This window comes from Aulonocara stuartgranti (genome assembly GCF_965226115.1).
Source record: "Aulonocara stuartgranti genome assembly, chromosome: 7".
Lineage (NCBI taxonomy): Eukaryota > Metazoa > Chordata > Actinopteri > Cichliformes > Cichlidae > Aulonocara > Aulonocara stuartgranti.
The window spans coordinates 54853821-54871755 of record NC_138945.1 but is presented as its reverse complement, the minus strand read 5'-3'; the positions used below and the strand labels follow the sequence as shown (position 1 = coordinate 54871755).

General features: G+C 39.6%; 2 protein-coding genes and 1 long non-coding RNA gene across 5 annotated transcripts; 1 reads left to right on the top strand and 2 right to left on the bottom strand.

Annotated features, from left to right (window-relative positions):
• Window positions 1-62: 62 nt before the first annotated feature.
• LOC309709472 (AP-4 complex subunit epsilon-1-like) lies at window positions 63-9829 on the bottom strand (the record flags this gene model as incomplete). The annotated part of the gene is made up of 9 exons (XM_082538087.1): window positions 63-2195; window positions 2647-2807; window positions 2879-3069; window positions 3162-3713; window positions 4829-5084; window positions 5179-5317; window positions 5395-5506; window positions 5969-6271; window positions 9761-9829. Coding segments are annotated over 9 exons (1944 nt in total), but the record flags the coding sequence as incomplete, so codon positions are not given.
• On the top strand, window positions 6278-7413 carry LOC309710415. Its single transcript, XR_014277708.1, has 2 exons — window positions 6278-6700; window positions 6898-7413. It is a non-coding gene; the product is annotated as an uncharacterized lncRNA (long non-coding RNA).
• On the bottom strand, window positions 9828-16527 carry LOC309710409 (uncharacterized protein). 3 transcript variants are annotated; one of them, XM_082539836.1, is made up of 13 exons: window positions 15920-16527; window positions 15200-15251; window positions 15074-15091; window positions 14923-14985; window positions 12946-13038; window positions 12166-12237; window positions 11968-12072; window positions 11788-11859; window positions 11460-11552; window positions 11297-11359; window positions 10925-11011; window positions 10738-10827; window positions 9828-10069 (listed from the first exon to the last, which is right to left on the bottom strand). In XM_082539836.1, the coding sequence occupies exons 1-13, from the start codon at window positions 16373-16375 to the stop codon at window positions 10035-10037; spliced, it is 1299 nt and encodes a 432-aa protein (XP_082395962.1). In that variant the 5' UTR covers window positions 16376-16527; the 3' UTR covers window positions 9828-10034. The 3 variants fall into 3 exon arrangements, with proteins under 3 accessions (XP_082395962.1, XP_082395963.1, XP_082395964.1); XM_082539837.1 differs by lacking the exon at window positions 10738-10827 and having other exon boundaries at window positions 15920-16508; XM_082539838.1 differs by lacking the exons at window positions 10738-10827; window positions 11297-11359 and having other exon boundaries at window positions 15920-16499.
• Between the last annotated feature and the right edge of the window lie 1408 nt (window positions 16528-17935).

Sequence of the window (17935 nt, the reverse complement as noted above, 5' to 3'; positions counted from 1 at the left end):
ATAAGCATAAACTCCATGAGAGCCTCAATTTATTAAATAACCAATGAGTCAAAGTCAAAGGGTCATTTTCACATGTTGAATTTATTCATAAGTTAACTGAATGTAATGACAGGCACTCCAAGAAACAAGGATGTTTTTTTTCCTCTGTACCACAGGCACAAATCAAACATGCCGTACTGGCATTAAAACATAAGGCGTAGGGTTAAAACTGAGTATTAGAGACACTGTTAGCATCACACTGTGCTTCAAACCAGCACACAGGCATAGAAGAAACGCAGAAAGCAAACTTTCCCTTCAGGCTGAATTACTTAAAACAAGCCAAAACATGTCAAAGAAACATACAGGTGTAATCTGGCACAGACCAGTCAAACAGCACATGAAGAACAATGTTTCCCTTTCTTTCAGTGAAATGCATGTAAACATTTTGTAAGAATATAAACGCATAAATATGTTCTTTTAATACTGCAGTCATACAAAAATATAACAACCCTTAACATCCACCTAATGAGAAACATGAGTGCTTAAATAATCAGTCCATACCGTCCAAGACAGACCGCTCACTGTACGTGTCAGAAAGAAAAAAGGGGAAGTTCACGTCAGCCGCGAGCAGGCCAACTGGATATTTTACAAATATTTACAACACTTTAAATTTCATGAATATGCCAAACATGACCGATCAAATGCTTCAATTTCTTATTAACCTCCACGTGGAGTCGTTGTCAGTATCGTCCTGTGCTTTTTCAATAAAGGAGCAAAAGAGCTGCAAATAAAATGAACTAGTGCAAATATACTGTGCGCTCATCCATTCAAGAGACTAAATCAAAATCAGAGGACAAGCTGCTGATTCTTGGAAAATAATCAAACACTGCACTTCTGTTTAGCATCTCATGAGACAAGTCTGTAAAAAAGTGAACAAGAGAGCATCTTTCTTCAGTTTTATTTGCATTTCAGCCTGCTGTTATTATGGTGAAAGTCAAAAAAAAATTAAAAGTGTAGCAATTCTGTAAATCCGAGGTTCAGTTGTAAGCAGGAAAAGGTGGTTGGGCTGGTTTTACCATGAGATTTATCGCTAGATCATGATTAGATCAAGTAGAAATAATCTCCATTAAGCGTCTTTAAATATTAAAGCTAGCATGCTTTACATTTACTGGGCATTAGCCATCACAGCTCAATAGGGCTAATATGTTAAAGGTGTAGAATGTATATAGTGGTGCTGCTAATTTTGAAACCGCAACGTTTGCATTTTATCAGCCACCGTGCTGGTCTTTTGGAGAGAGAAGCAATCAATCAGCCTCAAGGGGCCATTTTTGGTTAGTGCTGCATATTTAGCAACCATGCTTGGCTAACGAACTAATAGAAAGTGGCTTAGTGATGACATGATCCTTCAGTTTCTCTGCCGTGGCCGTCATGTAATCCTTCTGATTTGTCTGTGGTTATTCATACACTGAAGTTGCTACACTATCTTTTCTTCAATGCATCTGTTGTAAATGTGAAAGTGGAAGAGGGACAAGTGACTGTGGACTTACTCGCTCCACTGTTATGATTGTTGTAGCCTAGAAAATGTATTTCAGATCATAAAAAATATATATCTTCTCTCTGGTGTACAGGAAAAAGAAACAACTGAGAACTTCATTATTTTACACTTTGAGAATTTTCTGTTATACAAAGCATACCATCAGAATTTAACCAGGAAGAAGGCTTCAATTGTTTAGTGATTATGGAGCTCTTTCACGACTAAAAGGCAATAATGAAACACCCACAGATGATTAAACACCATCATTTGACCCTGAGCTTTTAACCTGCCATGTCTTTCAATGAGTTATAGTTCTGCCAAATAAATAAAACCAAATCTTACTAAATAACTTTGAGTGAAATTCATAAAGACCGCAAAATAAAGATCAAAAGCCACAACAGCAGGTTTCTCCTTTTCTGTTCAGCACTTCAGCTCTGTGTACCTTCCTCTTCAGTGAGGGTCTAGTGGGTTTAGTTCCTCAGTGGTTTCAGTGGTGGTGAGTGGTGCTGCAGCTCTGAGTCTCAGAGGCTCTGTAAAGCTCTCTGGCAGTGGTAGATCAGGCAGTCGGGCAGGTCGGGCACCGGCGACCGCAGCCAGACAGCCAGCCAGCCGGCATTCACCCGGCAATGCATCAGACACGGCAGATCCTGAAGGAGACGGCAAGCTACGATTCCTTCCATGCCTGAGCAGAAAACAATGAAGGTTACTCAGCAAAAAGTATAGGACACATTAATATCTATGTCTCCTTTTCTATATGCAATTTTAAAATCTTCTTCTTCTTCCCCTTTGTAATGCTGTTTATTGGTACCGCCGTGTTATTTAATGATGTTCATGCTGCATACAAGCGAAAGTTAAAGTTGTAAGTTTTGTTCATAAACTCCTAAGTACACCTCATTAGAGGCATATCTGACGTATAGTCAAGCTGCATTATCTCATCTTTTTAATTAATGTAGTTTTTTAAAACAGTTATTCCTAATGTTAAGAATAAATAAACAGTAGTTACCACAGATGAGTTGGTGAATATTCTAACACACACATGTTGATGTGAATGCTGCTTTTATATGCATTAAGCATAAAATGATACTCTCAGTTTGAACAGCTTGAATACGAGCAGGAAACAAATGTTCATTCACCTATAACTTCCACAACATGAAGCTGGAGCTTCTTCTTCAGAGCATTCAGAGTGGCTGTGAGAGGTTCTTGGTTGTCATTTATCAACGTCAGATTCTGCTTTGTGTCGTGAGAGAAGGAAAGCCACATCGTCCCATATTCCTCTGTGGACACCACAAAAGGCCTGCAGGAAACTTGGATTAATTTTATGTCACTTAAATGCTGCACTTCAAATACGAGCACTACATATCTCACCTGATGAAGCTGGTTAAAGGGACTTTATATGAAAACTGCAATGACTGAGACGTCCCAGGAGGCAGCTGGTAAGATACCGTCCCGACCACCTCGACGTGAACCGCAGGCCTCTTCACAGTTAGAGAATACTGGCCCACTGCTACACTGTAGCTTGTCACCTCCCCCGCTGGACTATCACATAGGCAGGATACCTAAAAATAAACAATACAACGAAGCAACCTCATTATAAAAGACTAATGGACACCAAACGACTCTATTGATAATTTTCTACTGAATAATTTACCTCAAGTTCTTCAGAGTCGACCTGAAGCAGCATCTGTTGTATGGCAGACTCGGAGGAGTTCATAATAAAAACAACTAATATTAATGAATCTTCCTTCTGCACATGACAGGCTGAGAGATTCAGGCTTTGGTTGGCACACAAGGGAGCGATTTCTGAGTGTGAAAGGCCAGAAAGCTCTGCAGGAAGATAAGAATCCAGACACACTTCTGTTAGTCTGCCTGGGTCGTTATGTGGACCAGGACCAGCAGCTACCACACAGTTATCCCTGCGGAGAGCAGGGTTACATCCCTTTGTGTCAGATTCAGTTAACTCTGCCTCTGCGTGACAGGTGCCATTAGCAGTAGTGAGGCTCTGAGAGAGCTGAGATGTCTGTTCGGCCAGCTCTGAGGCGTTGTTGGAGTCTAGTAGGTTGTTACACAGCAGGTTATCTACAGCACTGGGAGGAGAGATGAGGGAGCTGGATATTTGCTCGTTTGCGATAAAGGACGAGCCCAGACCTTGACCTTTGGCTTTTCTTCGGAATCGCTGTGGCATCGGCTCAGATTTTCCCATCTGTTAGAAGCAAAAACACATATATGTAGGAAAAATGTTCAGAATCAGCAATGCAAATAGCTGCACAAATAGCTCCACGTTAAGCACTTTCACTTATAGCAGGGGTTTTAAATGAGAATTGGCCCTGCAAGGTCTCCAATGGACTTTGAAACGTGTTCAAGACATACCTATGCAAGTTTAAATGAAAGTTTAAATGAAAGAACTACTAGAACTTTTTATGCATTTATCATGTAATTTCAAAGATCTGGCCCACTTAAGATCAAAGTGCGCTGCATGTGGTCTATGATGTAAAATGAGTTTGACATCCTTAAATTAATAGCATTAGTAGATCCTACCACCCGAGAAAATGTTCAGCCAATCATTGAATATGTTCTAAAAAGCAACACCTTTTGTCTCATCTTAGACTCACCGAGTAGCTAAATGGGCCTCACAAAAATGGAAGAAATGTTTGGTTCATCATCATTAATTTTGATAATAAAAACAGACGAGTGTTCATCCGGTCCTCTTTGTTGCCCTCTATGTTGAAATTGCCAAAAATGTAAAAATAGATTAACACATATTTTATTCAGGGCTACCTTCAGGGATGAAGTGCGATCATAAAGTTCCACAACTCTGGCCATAAATATCAAAAACCGTCACTGATTTAAATGCTCCTTAAAGATCATCTCCTTTGGCAACACTCCAATGTTTTCAGTGTGGCTGCTATTTTTGAATCAGAGGAACTCCTGTTCTACCCCACTGCCCTTGTGGGTGATGCATGCTTTATCTCCTCCTCATTTCAAAATGATGACCCTTCAAAAGAATGAATGAATTAAAGGCAGGCAAATCTGGTGAGTTGGGTGATAAGCACAGACTGAGTTGTCGAGGCCAAAAAAAAAAAATTCATTTTAATTGTATGTTAAATGTGCTGTCAGTAGGCACATTATGACATGTACAAGTGATGAGCTTGTTTACAGCATAACTGACTCCGGTGACAGTTTAAACTCTGACCTGATGCCCTAAAACTCCTGTGGCTAAAGTGTTTTCGGTGATCCTCCACATAAAAATCAGAACAGTCTGAACCATAAGCTGATGCTTGCTCTTTGCACATATGGTATATGGACTGATAACCTCACCAGAGACACAGAGCTTTGGGAAGCCAGGCCAACAAACAGCGAAGAAGCCAGCTGCTGTTTCTCTTGTTCAGGCTCTGGGGTCGGTGTCTGAGTTGGAGTTTGGCTGTGCAAACTGTCGCCTTCGCCCTGCCGGCCGGGAGACTGAATGGGACTGGGAACCTCAACCTGTGCAGCTTCCTCTACAGGTTCTCTCTGGGCCAGATAGCCCTCCCTTCCCCACACCCTCTTTATGCCATCCAGCTTCAAAGCTGAAGAGCTGAAACACAAACAGCAAGTCTTCAGTGTGAATTCAACACTAAAACTAGGAACTTGATTACACCAACAAATGCATGCATGTGGTGTCCACATACCCTCCTTTGTGTGAGAGGTCAGCGCTATCCCCTGACAGACCCGAGCTCATGGACAACAGTGTAGGAGACTGTCTGTCAGTGATGCTGCAGGAGGACATGCTGATAGGCAGAGAAAGGCCATAGGGCTCCAGGCTCAAGGCTGAGATAGACAACAAAGTCAGAACAAATCCAAACAAGATGCCGAATGTGCTGCCAAGATATTTATCTACATTTTACCTTTTGACTGATCTAATTCCTCCTGCCGTTGGTGGGGAGGTTTGTATGGAGCAGCGCCGGCAGCCAACGCCTCTGACACAAATCTGTCAAGAAATGACAGCGAGGAATCCACCTAAAAACAATCAAACAGTCACGCAAAATTGCCGCAGGACTGAAGACGTTGCGCCTGAGTGCTCTGTGTGCTTTGCTCAGCTACACAAAAACATATAATTACTAATTTATGTGTTTAAAATAAAATTCTTGGCCAAAAGAAGAGAGATTGGTTTTCTTGCTCTCTAAATGAATGAAAGTGAGTCCGATACTGAATGAAGTTCTCTGGAGAGCTCCGCCCTTCAGACTTCTCCAGACATGTTACAGGTTTGATTACTCATAAAATGAATAATGTGATTACGGTAAAGGCTGTCATCAATCTAATCAATTTTGCACCCTGAGGGGTGTTTCCATAAAGTGTTTGCAGGTTTTCACAACCGTCAACTAACCTGCTTTTACTGTGAAAAGAGCTACAGAGTTAATATTTAAATGTTATTAATGTGGCCGGGTTCTCTGCTCACTGCAAACAAGTTAAACACGTTACCTCCAGAGTCTCTGGTTTGGCACCTCGTGGCAACACCCTGGCTCTTAGTTCAGGGTCTTGGCTGAGGTACTGCAACTCATGCGCCCTTTGTCTCAGCACTGTATCCAAGGAGCTGCTGTATGTCTCAGAAACCTCCTGAGTTACAGAAGCATCAGCACCACCTTTGCAGAGTTTGGTCATGGCCATGAGGACCCAGCTCTTGGTTTCACTGCTGCTGTTTTTCATGTCCAAAAGTTTGGCTAGCAGGCTCAGGACTTCAGCAGGTTCAAGATCCTCCCTCAAATGAGAGTATTCCCCAAGCACCTGGGAATTACAGAGAGTAAGTAAAGGTTTAGCATATGTAGCCCTGGCTGTATAAGTAGCTCATTATTTAAATTTGTTCATTAATATTGATAGTTAATTGCAAATGTTTAATGTGTTCAAGAATGTATACAAATGCCTGCAAAGTATGTGATGTGTGTCAGTTAAATGCACAACCTTTTTATTTGTATTTTGAGGTTTATGTCATTATTTTTGATATGGTATTGATATGTACTACAGCTCCAGTGAACCCTGAAGTAGTCTCAGGTAGAGGGGTGGGAGTAAGTGGGGAGCCGTGTGCACTCTGCAGGAAGCGAGAGAGACGAGAGCTGAACAGTGTCGAGTGAACGCAGAGTTCATAGAAGGGCGACACGCATTTTCGGGTTGACGGATAGTTAACTGGAGTCGAGAACTGTTGTACCCTACTGTGAGGTAAATGTGAATTTTGTCTGACACTTGAACCCAATGTTATTGTGTAAAACAGGCTAACTGCTAACCGCGACTAGCCGCTAGCGTAGCCTAGCATATTCGCTAAGCTCTTGTTCTGCTCTGTTTTTATTTATTAAGCTAATGCTAAGATTGAATGTTAACGCGTGTGAACTGGCATTTAGCGGGGTTGTGTGATTCAGTAGGAGGAGACGGACGTCTTGCTGGCGTGTCAGAGAGGCCCCTTCTGCTGGTGTGCTGAAGTTATGTGTTCACGTGGGAGCACGTGGAAAGGACGACTGTGAGTGCTGCTGCCATGGCCTGCTGGTAGCCGTGACCCAGTTTCCCCGCTATCCCCTTGAACTGCCTGGAAGTGTGAGTACTGTTGTTTGCACGTGCTTTTATTTTTACTGCTTGGCAACAAGTGAAGCGACCATATTGTTTTAGGTCCCAACGCACCCGAGCCACGACTCAGGCCTGCAACGAGGGGTTTGCTAGCAGAAAGACTGTAGCACTTGAGGTGTGTGTGTGTGTGTGTGTGTGTGTGTGTGTGTGTGTGTGTGTGTTTGGTGAGAGCGCGTGAGGGCCCACAATATTATTTGATTATTTTGTTTCTGTTGAGGTAGATACCTTACCATTGTTTAACAAACTTTATTGATTTTACTTATTTCCTTTGTGTTGTTAATTCAGCATTCACTAAAGTGGAGTTAACTTTATAATTGACCTGCTTGTGTGTGATTTATTTCCATATAGTGTAGTTTTATTGCATATTTAATACCATAAGCACGACACAGGAAATCATTCCTGCCTGTGGCCATCTCCCTGTACAACGCATCCACTTAACACACTGTTTGCTGCTACAGCTACACATGTTTCTTTTTCAAATATTTATTTATAAGTGACTTATGTATGTATGTATGTATGTATGTATATATATATATATATGTATATATTGTACTATTCTTAGTTAGCGTATTGTCTGTCTTGTCTTAATGTTGGTTTAAAATGGAGCACTGTAACAAAAAATAATTTCCCCCAGGGATCAATAAAGTATTCTGATTCTGATTAAAAAGGGAGTATCAATAGGAAAGTAACAACAGGAACCCAGGGCCCCTCTCAATAGAACGTGGGATGGGTGTTACACATAAATATTAATGAAGTTCTGTAGAACGCTTTTAGTTGCAACAAAGGAAAGCTGTAAACTTGTTGTTGTCTCTCTCTTTTAAACTAGTGTCACCTTCTGTAGTGATACCCAAAGCAAGTAGTTTCTCCACCTATTTCTAAAGAACAGTTCCTGGTTATGATCCTGTTTTCATACAGCACTGTGCAAAAGTCTTGAGCCAGCTCAAGACTTTTGCAGTCTTGGTTGATTTACCAGTTTTCACTTTCATGCTCAGATGTTTCTCAGATTCAGAGACATTCAAAGCATCTGTGGTGGCTTTCTGAAGAGGATACGCTGTTGGTGATTCTTCAGGAAGAAACACAAGATGTAACTACAATTTCTGCTGCACACATTAGATTTGTATACAAGTAATATATAAAAATTGGTTTCTCACTCCTGGTTAAATCTCACTGTTCATGAGATAAAAAAAATAAAAAGCCTAAACTATATATTTTCATAATTAATGATGTTTAAGAGATAAAGCTCTTACCACCCCAAAACATTTACTACAGAAACATAAAACAGCACTGAACTTTAAACTGCTTGAATTTACCAGTTTTCAGAGTTGCTTTAATGAAGGTCTCGCTGCCATTAGAGGAGTCACTGTTTAAATCTGCATCAGGTGGAGCTGTGAAAAGAAGACAACAAAGTTCAACACGTCTTCTTTGCATACCAAGCACAACAAGAGGAGGACATGCAGTTAATAACTCAAAGCACAAGGTTTATTACCTGGTAATAATTGTACTGGTCCATTTGTAACATTTTCAGTGTTGGCATCATTAAAGTTGTTCATAAATGGTTTTGTGTCTAGAGGAATTAAAATGTTGTCATTAATCAGTCCTGGTGAATTTTTTGTGTTGGATTTTTGTGTCAGAAGGGTTACAAATGTTCATACCTCCTCTGGTGTTTGTAGTGATGGGATTTCCGGCTCTTTTTAGAGATCCGGCTCTTTCGGTTCGGCTCACTAAAAAGAGCCGGCTCTTTCGGCTCCGAACCGGCTCTTCAGGTTGTTTTGTTGCTTTAATTAATTTATTATTAACAATAATATAAAATTATGCACAAAAGGAATTACTAACGTAAAAACAAGTGGTTTTATTTATATATGTTTATATATAAATATATGCGGTGGCCCCTAGAGACAAAACACGTACAAACTCCAAAACACATTTCTAGCATGAACTGAACTTCCAAAGCAGAGCTACTAGATCACTTAAATTACACAATTGAAAGCATGTGTGTATTGTTTGTGTATTTATACACAGGCACTCATATATATATTCAAATAATTTTAAAAAAAGTTCATTTACCTGTTATTACCACACACCAAATCCGGTCATTGGTACTTGCTGGCTTGTGTAGCCACAAGATAACAAAGGCTCAACACTGCGCCCAGCATCCTGGAGCACTTCTGTTGTTCTTTTGTACGTGTTTTGAGTTTTTATGTGCTTCTGAGTTTTTATATGCTTCTGAGTTTTTACGTGCTTCGGAGTTTGTACGTGTTTTTACGTGTTTTGGAGTTTGTACGTGTTTTTACGTGTTTTGGAGTTTGTACATGCTTCAGAGTTCGTACGTGATTTGAAGTTTGTATGTGCTTTGTCTCTAGGGGCCACCGTAAATATACTTTTATTTATTCACTCCACATAAAATGTAATAAATAAATCATCTAATACAAAAATCAACTATTCACATTTCAAGTTTTAACTATTTACATTTTCAGCTTTTTCCTTTCACAAATTTAAAGTGAAAAGAACACAAAACACTGCAAACCACAACACAATTAAATATAAATTATAATATGAAAACTAAAAGAACATGCATATTCTCTGTCATATGGACCTGCATGAATAAACTTTCTCAATCCTTTATCATCTGCAACCGAAAATAGTTGTGGATGATTACTATACCTTTCTAATGTTGTTGTCCCTGCCTCTCTTTCTCTCTCTCTGGCTCTGTTCCTGTGCTACTGAGTGTAACTACCGCCCCTCCCCCCTCTGCCCAGCGTAAAGCACAAGGCTCGCGTGCAGAGTGAAGCGGAAAAAAAGTGCGAGAGAGAGGCTGAGAGAAAGAAAAAAACAAACAAAAAAAAACCACGTGACGGCTCGCGATAAGGAGCCGGCTCGCGTCGTTCACGTCAAAGAGTCGGCTCTAAGAGCCATTTCGTTCGCGAACGACCCATCACTAGGTGTTTGCAGCTGGACCATCTGTTGGTGATTCTTCAGTAAGAAAGAGAAGTTGGTCCACACATTAGAAAAATTATATATTCGAATAGTTAATTGCTTCAATTTGGAGCTCAACTTCATACTCTGCTGCAAGTATTTTAAACAGTTTTTCATTCTTAGGAAAAATTTAATTTGCAGTTTATTTTAATCCCAAAATTGGAAAAATCTTTTTTCATAGAAGTTAAAATCAAGTTAAACACTGCAGACATGATTAAGTTGCTTAAATAAATAGAGCTCAATAACATAGAATACAGTATGATCACATTAGGATTAAAAACAAGTGTTAAAAAACAATCTGAAAGCAAATGAAGTAAAATAAGTATGGATTAAAAATATGAAGTGATAATATAATACTATATAACTAAGGTAAGTATTCAAAGACATTTAAAAGATATTAGTGCACAGTCTGTTAGTCAGTTGTAACGTCAGCTTGTGAATGATTGTGAACGAATAAAGTATCTGCAGCCAGTAAAACTAATCAAACCAAGTATGAGCCCGTACACTCACAACAGGAGCATTTTTAAAACACACCAGTTTTTACTGTTGTTCACTGACAGTTCTGCTGCCCTTAAATGCAGCACTGTTTAGATCTGCATCACTGGGGTCTATACAGTGAAAGCACTTCTAAAGTGACAGAAAGAGGATGTTTTAGAGTTTAATACCTGTTAATTTTCCTGCTGCCTCTGTGATGACTTCAGGGTTTCTAAGAATTGCTGTGCTGTAGCTGTAATCTTCATAAAACGGTGAACGGTCTAGAATGGGGTTGTTTTTTTTGGGGGGGGGGGGGGTTTAAACTGTGGTTTAAATACATTTTTCATATATTCAAATTTAGTTTTTTTGATCATTTACCTGATTCTGTCTTATTGTCCAGTTTCTCAGAGTCAGAGACATTCAAAGCATCTATGAGGTTTTCAGATGGATGTGCTGTTGGTGATTCTGCAGAAGGAACGTAGAAGATGTCGCTGGATGATTGGACACACAATTTATCATAATTGTAGAAGAAACTTGCTGGTTTATTACAAACAGCAAGCGATCTTTATGTCATATCGTGTGTAATTTAAAATCACATAATTCACCAGTTTTTGTGTCTCCAGTTATTAGGTGATCGTAAATGTATCGTTTGCAGAAATATAAATGAATTTGTTAACGTCAGTTCTAAAACATTCAGCCGTCTCTTAAATATCTTAGCAGAGACACTCTGACACTCAAATGGTTTCTTACCAGCTTTCAAATATGTGTCTAAAGTTTCATCAGAGAGAGCTTTTCCAGCATCATGCGGCTCACCTGGTGTTGGTAACACCGTGGAATCAAAGAGGAAATCCAGTACAATGAGTATAGTGTGAAATAAGATTTGTGTGTACAATGAATGAGTACCAATATTAACCTGCTAATAAATTCATTGGTGCTTCTGTAACATTTTCTGGGTCGATTTCAGTCAGGTTGTCACTTTGGTAATCTGGGTGAGGTGATATCCAGTCTGCAGAAAAGAAACATGATCAGCATAACCATAAATGTTTTAAATGAATCCAGATACACTATTATACTGTATATGTGGCCAAAGTTTCAAATCCTTTTGAGCCAAAATGGAAATAAGCACAAAAGATCGCATTTAAGGTTTAACTGAGTGGGAAATGCAATTATTCAACCATTTTTATTTGTGTTCTGAAGTGATGTGGCAATACTGATAGCAAGCACAGCAGACATTTTCTTACCACTTTCCACTGTAGTAACAGTAACATTTCTGAAGGAGTCGCTGTTGTTGTCTAAGGCTACACTCAGCAGGCCTGGAGGGAAAAAGAGGACATTTACAATTCTGCAGCATTTTCAGTTGTGACACAAAAAACAAATGATCGTGGCTGCGCTGACTGTTGTTGAAGTTCAGCACTTCTCACCTGCTGATGATTGGGACCTCTCACCTGCTGGGACCTCTGTGACATTTTCTTCTTTGGTATTGTTGAAGGCGTCTTGACTGTGGTTTGGATAAAAAGAACCAAAATCTAGGAAATAAAAGATGTTGAGTTTGATGCTTTTTCTTAGTCAAATATTAGTCTGCCAAACAAGACTTCTTATCGCTCAGAGTGGTAACTAACCTAATTTTATATTTGTGCCACTAACATTCAAAACATTAGTTGTGTTATCAGCTGGACGTGGTGTCGGTGATTCTGTGAAGAAGAAAAAAAGAGACATAAATTGCTACCCTTATCTCAGAGCAGTTACGAAGCACACACCATCCATAACATCCACCCATACAGACATACATATATACTTTGCAACTTGTTGTTTTCTGTGTTGTTTTATTAGCTATTAATTTTAACCCTGTGAGGTCTAAGTCATCATCAGTGATCACCCTGACTCTGACTCTAACTCTAAACAATCAGAAGATGGATGAATGGATGAACAGTTGTCGATCAGGCTAATGGACACCTCTATGACCAGTGTGTTGGGAACTTATCTTTAAGATCAACATGACTGAAACTAAGAGACTAAATAAAATAGAGACAAATCCAGACAATCAAAGAGTTTCAATTAAAATCTAAATAACAGTCTTAAATCTTGTTTCTGTAGGAGAATGGCTTCTGTGCTTTTAAAATCTCGGCATTAATCATGCCTTTGACCAGTCTGATTTGTGAGGAGAGACGTGAAAAGATTTTACTTTGTGGTAAAACAACTAGAACTGTGAATGTTACACTGCTTAATATCATAGTGGATAAACAAGTGATTTTTAACTACTACTGAAATCGAATATAGAGTGAACAAAAGCAACTGAACACTCTTCAGGTCAGCCAACACTGTTTTTTTAATAATCACACAGCTTCTCATATCATGTTTGCGGTCCTTGGTCCACTGGCTCATTGTGGCATTATTCCTACCTCTCCATGCGTAAATTTGACGACTACTTCCTTCAGTAATCTTGTTTTTCATGTCACTGGAACAACAGGTGGAGCAGGGTGGACCAGGAAGACCTTTATGTACACAGATTATTAAAAATATGATGTGCAGAACAGACCAAATTAACAATACTGCTAATATAGACTCTTTAATATTAACCCAATTATATTTATATAGTGAAAAGTCAAAACATAAGTCATCTCAGAGTATTTTTACACTGTAAGGCTAAGACTTCACGTGGTGGGTGGGTGGGGGCTCTGATTCTATATTCATTTTGAATGTTACCAGCCAAAGAAGCTGTTATCAGTTATTGCCACTTTCATAAATATCACTGGATGCATAAATATGAGGTGAGTGACTTTAACATGAAGAAAGATCAGCCTGGGCCACACTTATGAAGAGCACACATCAGCCTTGACTGGTTGGGTTAAAGGGAGAGAGGAGAAAATAGGTCAAGGAGACAATTAAAACAAAGAAGGTTGGCTGAGTCAGAAATGTTCAGCTCCAGAGCCAGAGACCTCTGCTGAAAGCACAGGGAGGTAATGGCATGCAATGTTCATGGCCCTTTGAAGTCTGTGGCGTAAAAGAGAGAAGAGTAGAGGAAAGGTGCTCGATGCGTCATGGGAGGTTCCTCTGACGCAGCAGCATAACTAAGTGATGGTTCAGGGTCACCTGATTCAGCCCTAACTACAGGCTTTATCAAAAATGACCGTTTTAAAACTAATCTTAAAAGTAGAGATGGTGTCTGCCTCACAAACCCAAACTGGGAGCTGGTTTCAAATGAGAGCAGCATGATATCTGAAGGCTCTGCCTCCCACTGAAATGCTGAAAATGTGAGGATCAGAAGTAAGTCTGCCCTCTGGTGCTATCTACAGAATATGGTACCATGAGATCTATAACATGTGTCAGAGTGTGATTAAGCAGGACTGCAATTCGGTTCTAGATTTAACAGGAAACAAATGAAAGGGCCTTATTATGACAGAAATATCACCTCTCTCTACTCCCTGTAAGTACTCTTGCTGCAGAGTTTTAGAACAGCTGCATCCTGTTATAAGGTGTAAGGTAAGTACAGAAGTCTGGCACAGAAGTAACAAAAACAATAAAAGAAAAAGGAATGCTGTGATGTGGGCTACCCTATTAACTGTTCATATAAGACTGTTTTAACCTTAGTAATGACTTGTGATGCCTCAAATGTATTCAGTTCAGTTACATTTTATTTTTATCGTATTAAACCACAACAACCAACGACCACAATAAAGGTGCTTTATATTGTAAGGTAAAGATGCTACAATAACAGAGAAAAAGCCACAAAAATCAGGTGATATGAGCAAGCACTTGGGGACAGTGGGAAAGAAAAACTACTACCGGGGAGTGGCAGCCTCTGCCATGACTGGTTTGGGAGTGAGTGAAGGGAAACAGGACACAAGACATATTAAAGGTGTGTTTTTTGATGGAAATTAGAACACTGGGGTTTTCAGGTAGCCCTAGTGAGCTGTATGGGCAGAGATTACCCTCATTAACATTTGATGCACACCCAGTTATTTTGTTCTGGAAGCAGGCCTGAAAAATGACAGTTTAGAAAAGAGAAGTAAGGATTAGCCCTACTTAGCATAAATTTAACACATCACAAAAAGACTGAAGAGTTGAAGGAAGGAAAAGGAACCAATAACAGTTAACAGTCTTTTAAGGTAATGTCAGGCTCCCTGAGTATTCATCAAGAGCTTCATGTTAGTTCAAAAACCTAAATTTCTTCAGAATCTATGTGGCAGCTAAATACAAGTTTCTTGCAGACAGTGAGTGGGATGCTCGTGTTGTGCAATCACAGCAGGAACAATGAAAGACTGTTTGAAATGCACGAGAAGCTTCTGTTCTGCAAATTTGGTTGTTTTCATACAGCTTTTCGCTGAATGGGAGAGGAGATGGGTTCTCAGATTTCTTAGACATATAAAAGTTCTCACCTTTTCTACCTCGTCTCCCCTCTGGCCCCGGTGGACCTGGGGGTCCAGGTGAACCAGGTTTACCTGACAGAACAAAAACACTTTGTAATGCAGTAGGAATTTAGCGTAATTTGAGTAAATTTACTCAGTAAATTTAAATTTCAGTTTTTACCTGGGGGTCCAGGTGGGCCTGGAAAGAAAAAAACAATTCACATATTTAAAAAAAACAACAACAACAACTATGGGCAGTAAATACGCAAATGAAAACAGTGGAGATGCATGTTTTTATGATGTGCACCTGTTAAACAAATTCCTTTGGAGCTCCTGCACATGTCTGTGAAGGCTTTGACCTGAAATAAAGAAAAAGACAGGCATGAGGAAAGTTTTGATTTAGGTGTAAGTTAACCACATATAGGGCCATTTGAGTTAGGCCCTGTTAACACAGAAAGGACAGGGTGTTTTCTAAAGGTCTATATTTTAATATTTTGCCATGTTCAGTGTTTATTCCCAAAATCCAGCAAAAGAATCATTCTCGTTAACAGAGCTGAAGCAGTTAGAGTATAACAACAGCAACAACTAAAATTCCCTAAAATTTTCTCACTTCTTAAATGTCTGCTGTTCTTTTAATCTTTAGGCTTTAGATGAAACAAACTGAAAGTGAAGATTAATTGTTAATAAAAACAATGATACTGCCCCCGGCTCCCTCACAAAATATACAGTAGCACGGCTTTGAAGAAATGCCAGTTTTGTAGTGGAAGAAAGTGGAGCCGAGGGAGGAGCAGTCACTCTTCACAGCACAAAGTACTTTTCCAGGAAGCACTCAAGACTAGAAATTTGTTAATGGTTACAACAGACTCCTGGATTTCTTAGATTGCAAGGAGATGCCTCACGTGATCGTATTAAAGACACCAAACTCTGGAAAAATAAAAAAATTCAGTTTTTGTCATAATAGAGTAAACAACTTTTAGCATTAGTATTCACAGTCCTACAGAAACATCCAAGCATGCTGATGTCTTACAGGAACCATAGAGTATGTCATGAGCATCAGCATATCCTTCTGATCTTCGCTTTGCATTGGATCTTCTTCCTGGTTTCTCCTGCGGCGGTGGAGCTTCCTGAACTCTCGGGCCTCTCCGGGGTCGATGGGCAGGATTCCCGTCCGCAACCTGCAGCTCTCTGTCAGCTCCTGCATCTGGGACTCCAGCCTAAACAGCTCATCTGCCAACTCTTTCTGCCGAAACAGCAGAAACACTAAACCTGCCGTGCTCAGGAGCAGCAGCCCCACCAGCAACACTTTCCACATGGGAGAAACAACACTTCCCTCTTTCATGTTTGTGCCCCGTTCCTTGGTCCTCGCTGCACAGTGATCCGGGCTGTGTAATTCAGAAGCACATACAGCACATTTCTGAACACCTGCCAGCAGATGACACGTCAGAGAGAAACCACAGTAGAGCAGTTGGAGAGGAATAAACATGTCAAAATCTGCCTGGAACTACAGCGAGAGAGAGAGACACGTGATGCATTGCATAATAACAAACATCTGCAAGACTGCTGAAATCTGTAGGCTTGCATGATTTAAATGCAGCTAATGGACATATTTCCAGAATGACACATCCTCCAGACAGCATAGGGCTTCCCATCATTCTGGTGCCTGTTTTCCTCAGCATTTTCACTAGCTTGTCCTACTCAAAATTACATGGAAGTGGAATAAATAAGCTTCGAACAAGGGACACATTGTTGGGATCTACAAAAGAACTTTCAGAGAGCTTTCAGCAAATGTCTGCGAGTGTGCGGATGTACATGTGTGGGTGTCAGAATATCCTTTTTATGAAAGGGTTTTGTTTTTTTCTATTCATTGCAATATGAATTTCGAAATTGAAAGTTTCGTAAATAGTCAATGTTACATTTTTTTTGATTGATTTTTGATTTGCTGCTTTTTCGGGGGTGGGGGGAAGAGGTCATTGTAGCTTCTGTTGCTAATTTCAGAGCAAGACCAACACATCCACCCCTAGATGTGTGGCCAGTATCTTTAAACAGGGCATACCAGCTATTCACAGGTACCAAGCATGAAAGCCAGCTCATTCACAAAAGCTTTCCATGAACAGTGTTTTTTCCTTTCAACTTTGCAACTATGATTTCTTACACTGGACTAACTAACATGCAATCAATCAATCACTTTGACAGCACTTTTAGATTAAATTATTAAAACTGAGCTTTTAAGAATATAATTATGACATTTTTTAATTCTTCTTTTCCCTTTCTGAACTCCTGAGTAAGTCCTTGTCTCCTTTGACACAGGTCAGTCTGACCCAGCTAATTAATTTCCCTTTCAAAAGCCTCCCGGGTTGATGAATTGGACAGTGGGGTTTCTCTGGGTGCAACAAAGCTAAATGTGAAGTAAGCCCATCTAAACACTAATGCAGAGCACAACCAGTGAAAGCCTTGCAGGTTCTCCATTCTTATGAATAAAAAGCACCTCCTTTGTTCTGCTGGAAACTGCTTTGTGGTTCAGATATGCACTGCTGTGTCTCAGGTTCACTCCTCTGCCATGGTGCTTGTAACCCTCAAGTGACCACGTCTCCAGGCAACTGTTAAAGTGAAAGCTCAGCCAAAGGATTTATAAACACTTGAAACACTGGATTTATATTTTTATATATATATATATATATATATATATATATATATATATATATATATATATATATATATATATATTGTATTTGGACCTTGAATTGAGACACTGTGTTTGATATTAGACTTTAATATTAAATCAGTTTCTGCGTCTGGCATCTTGCTTATTTAGTCTATTTATTTATAATGAGCTCACATTTCGCTGCTCATCAGTGTCCTTCTGATGCAGTCTGACAGCAGCAAATTCATGTTGTTCAATTTTCTGCAGCACAGTGATGAAAAACTTAAGATACATGACAAAATACTGTAATTGTAAAATAACTATAAAGGTATAAATAGTTTAGAAAATATCAAAGACAATAAGTAAGATAAGGGCTAATGACCCTATAATTGTAAGATAACA

Coding starts and splice junctions, on each gene's coding strand:
- LOC309710409 (XM_082539836.1), bottom strand. CDS start 16,375: ATGTTTATTCCTCTCCAACTGCTCTACTGTGGTTTCTCTCTGACGTGT. Junction 13,039..14,922: donor GGGGAGACGAGGTAGAAAAG/GTGAGAACTTTT, acceptor GTGTACATAAAG/GTCTTCCTGGTCCACCCTGC. Junction 12,073..12,165: donor TGGCACAAATATAAAATTAG/GTTAGTTACCAC, acceptor TTTATTTCCTAG/ATTTTGGTTCTTTTTATCCA.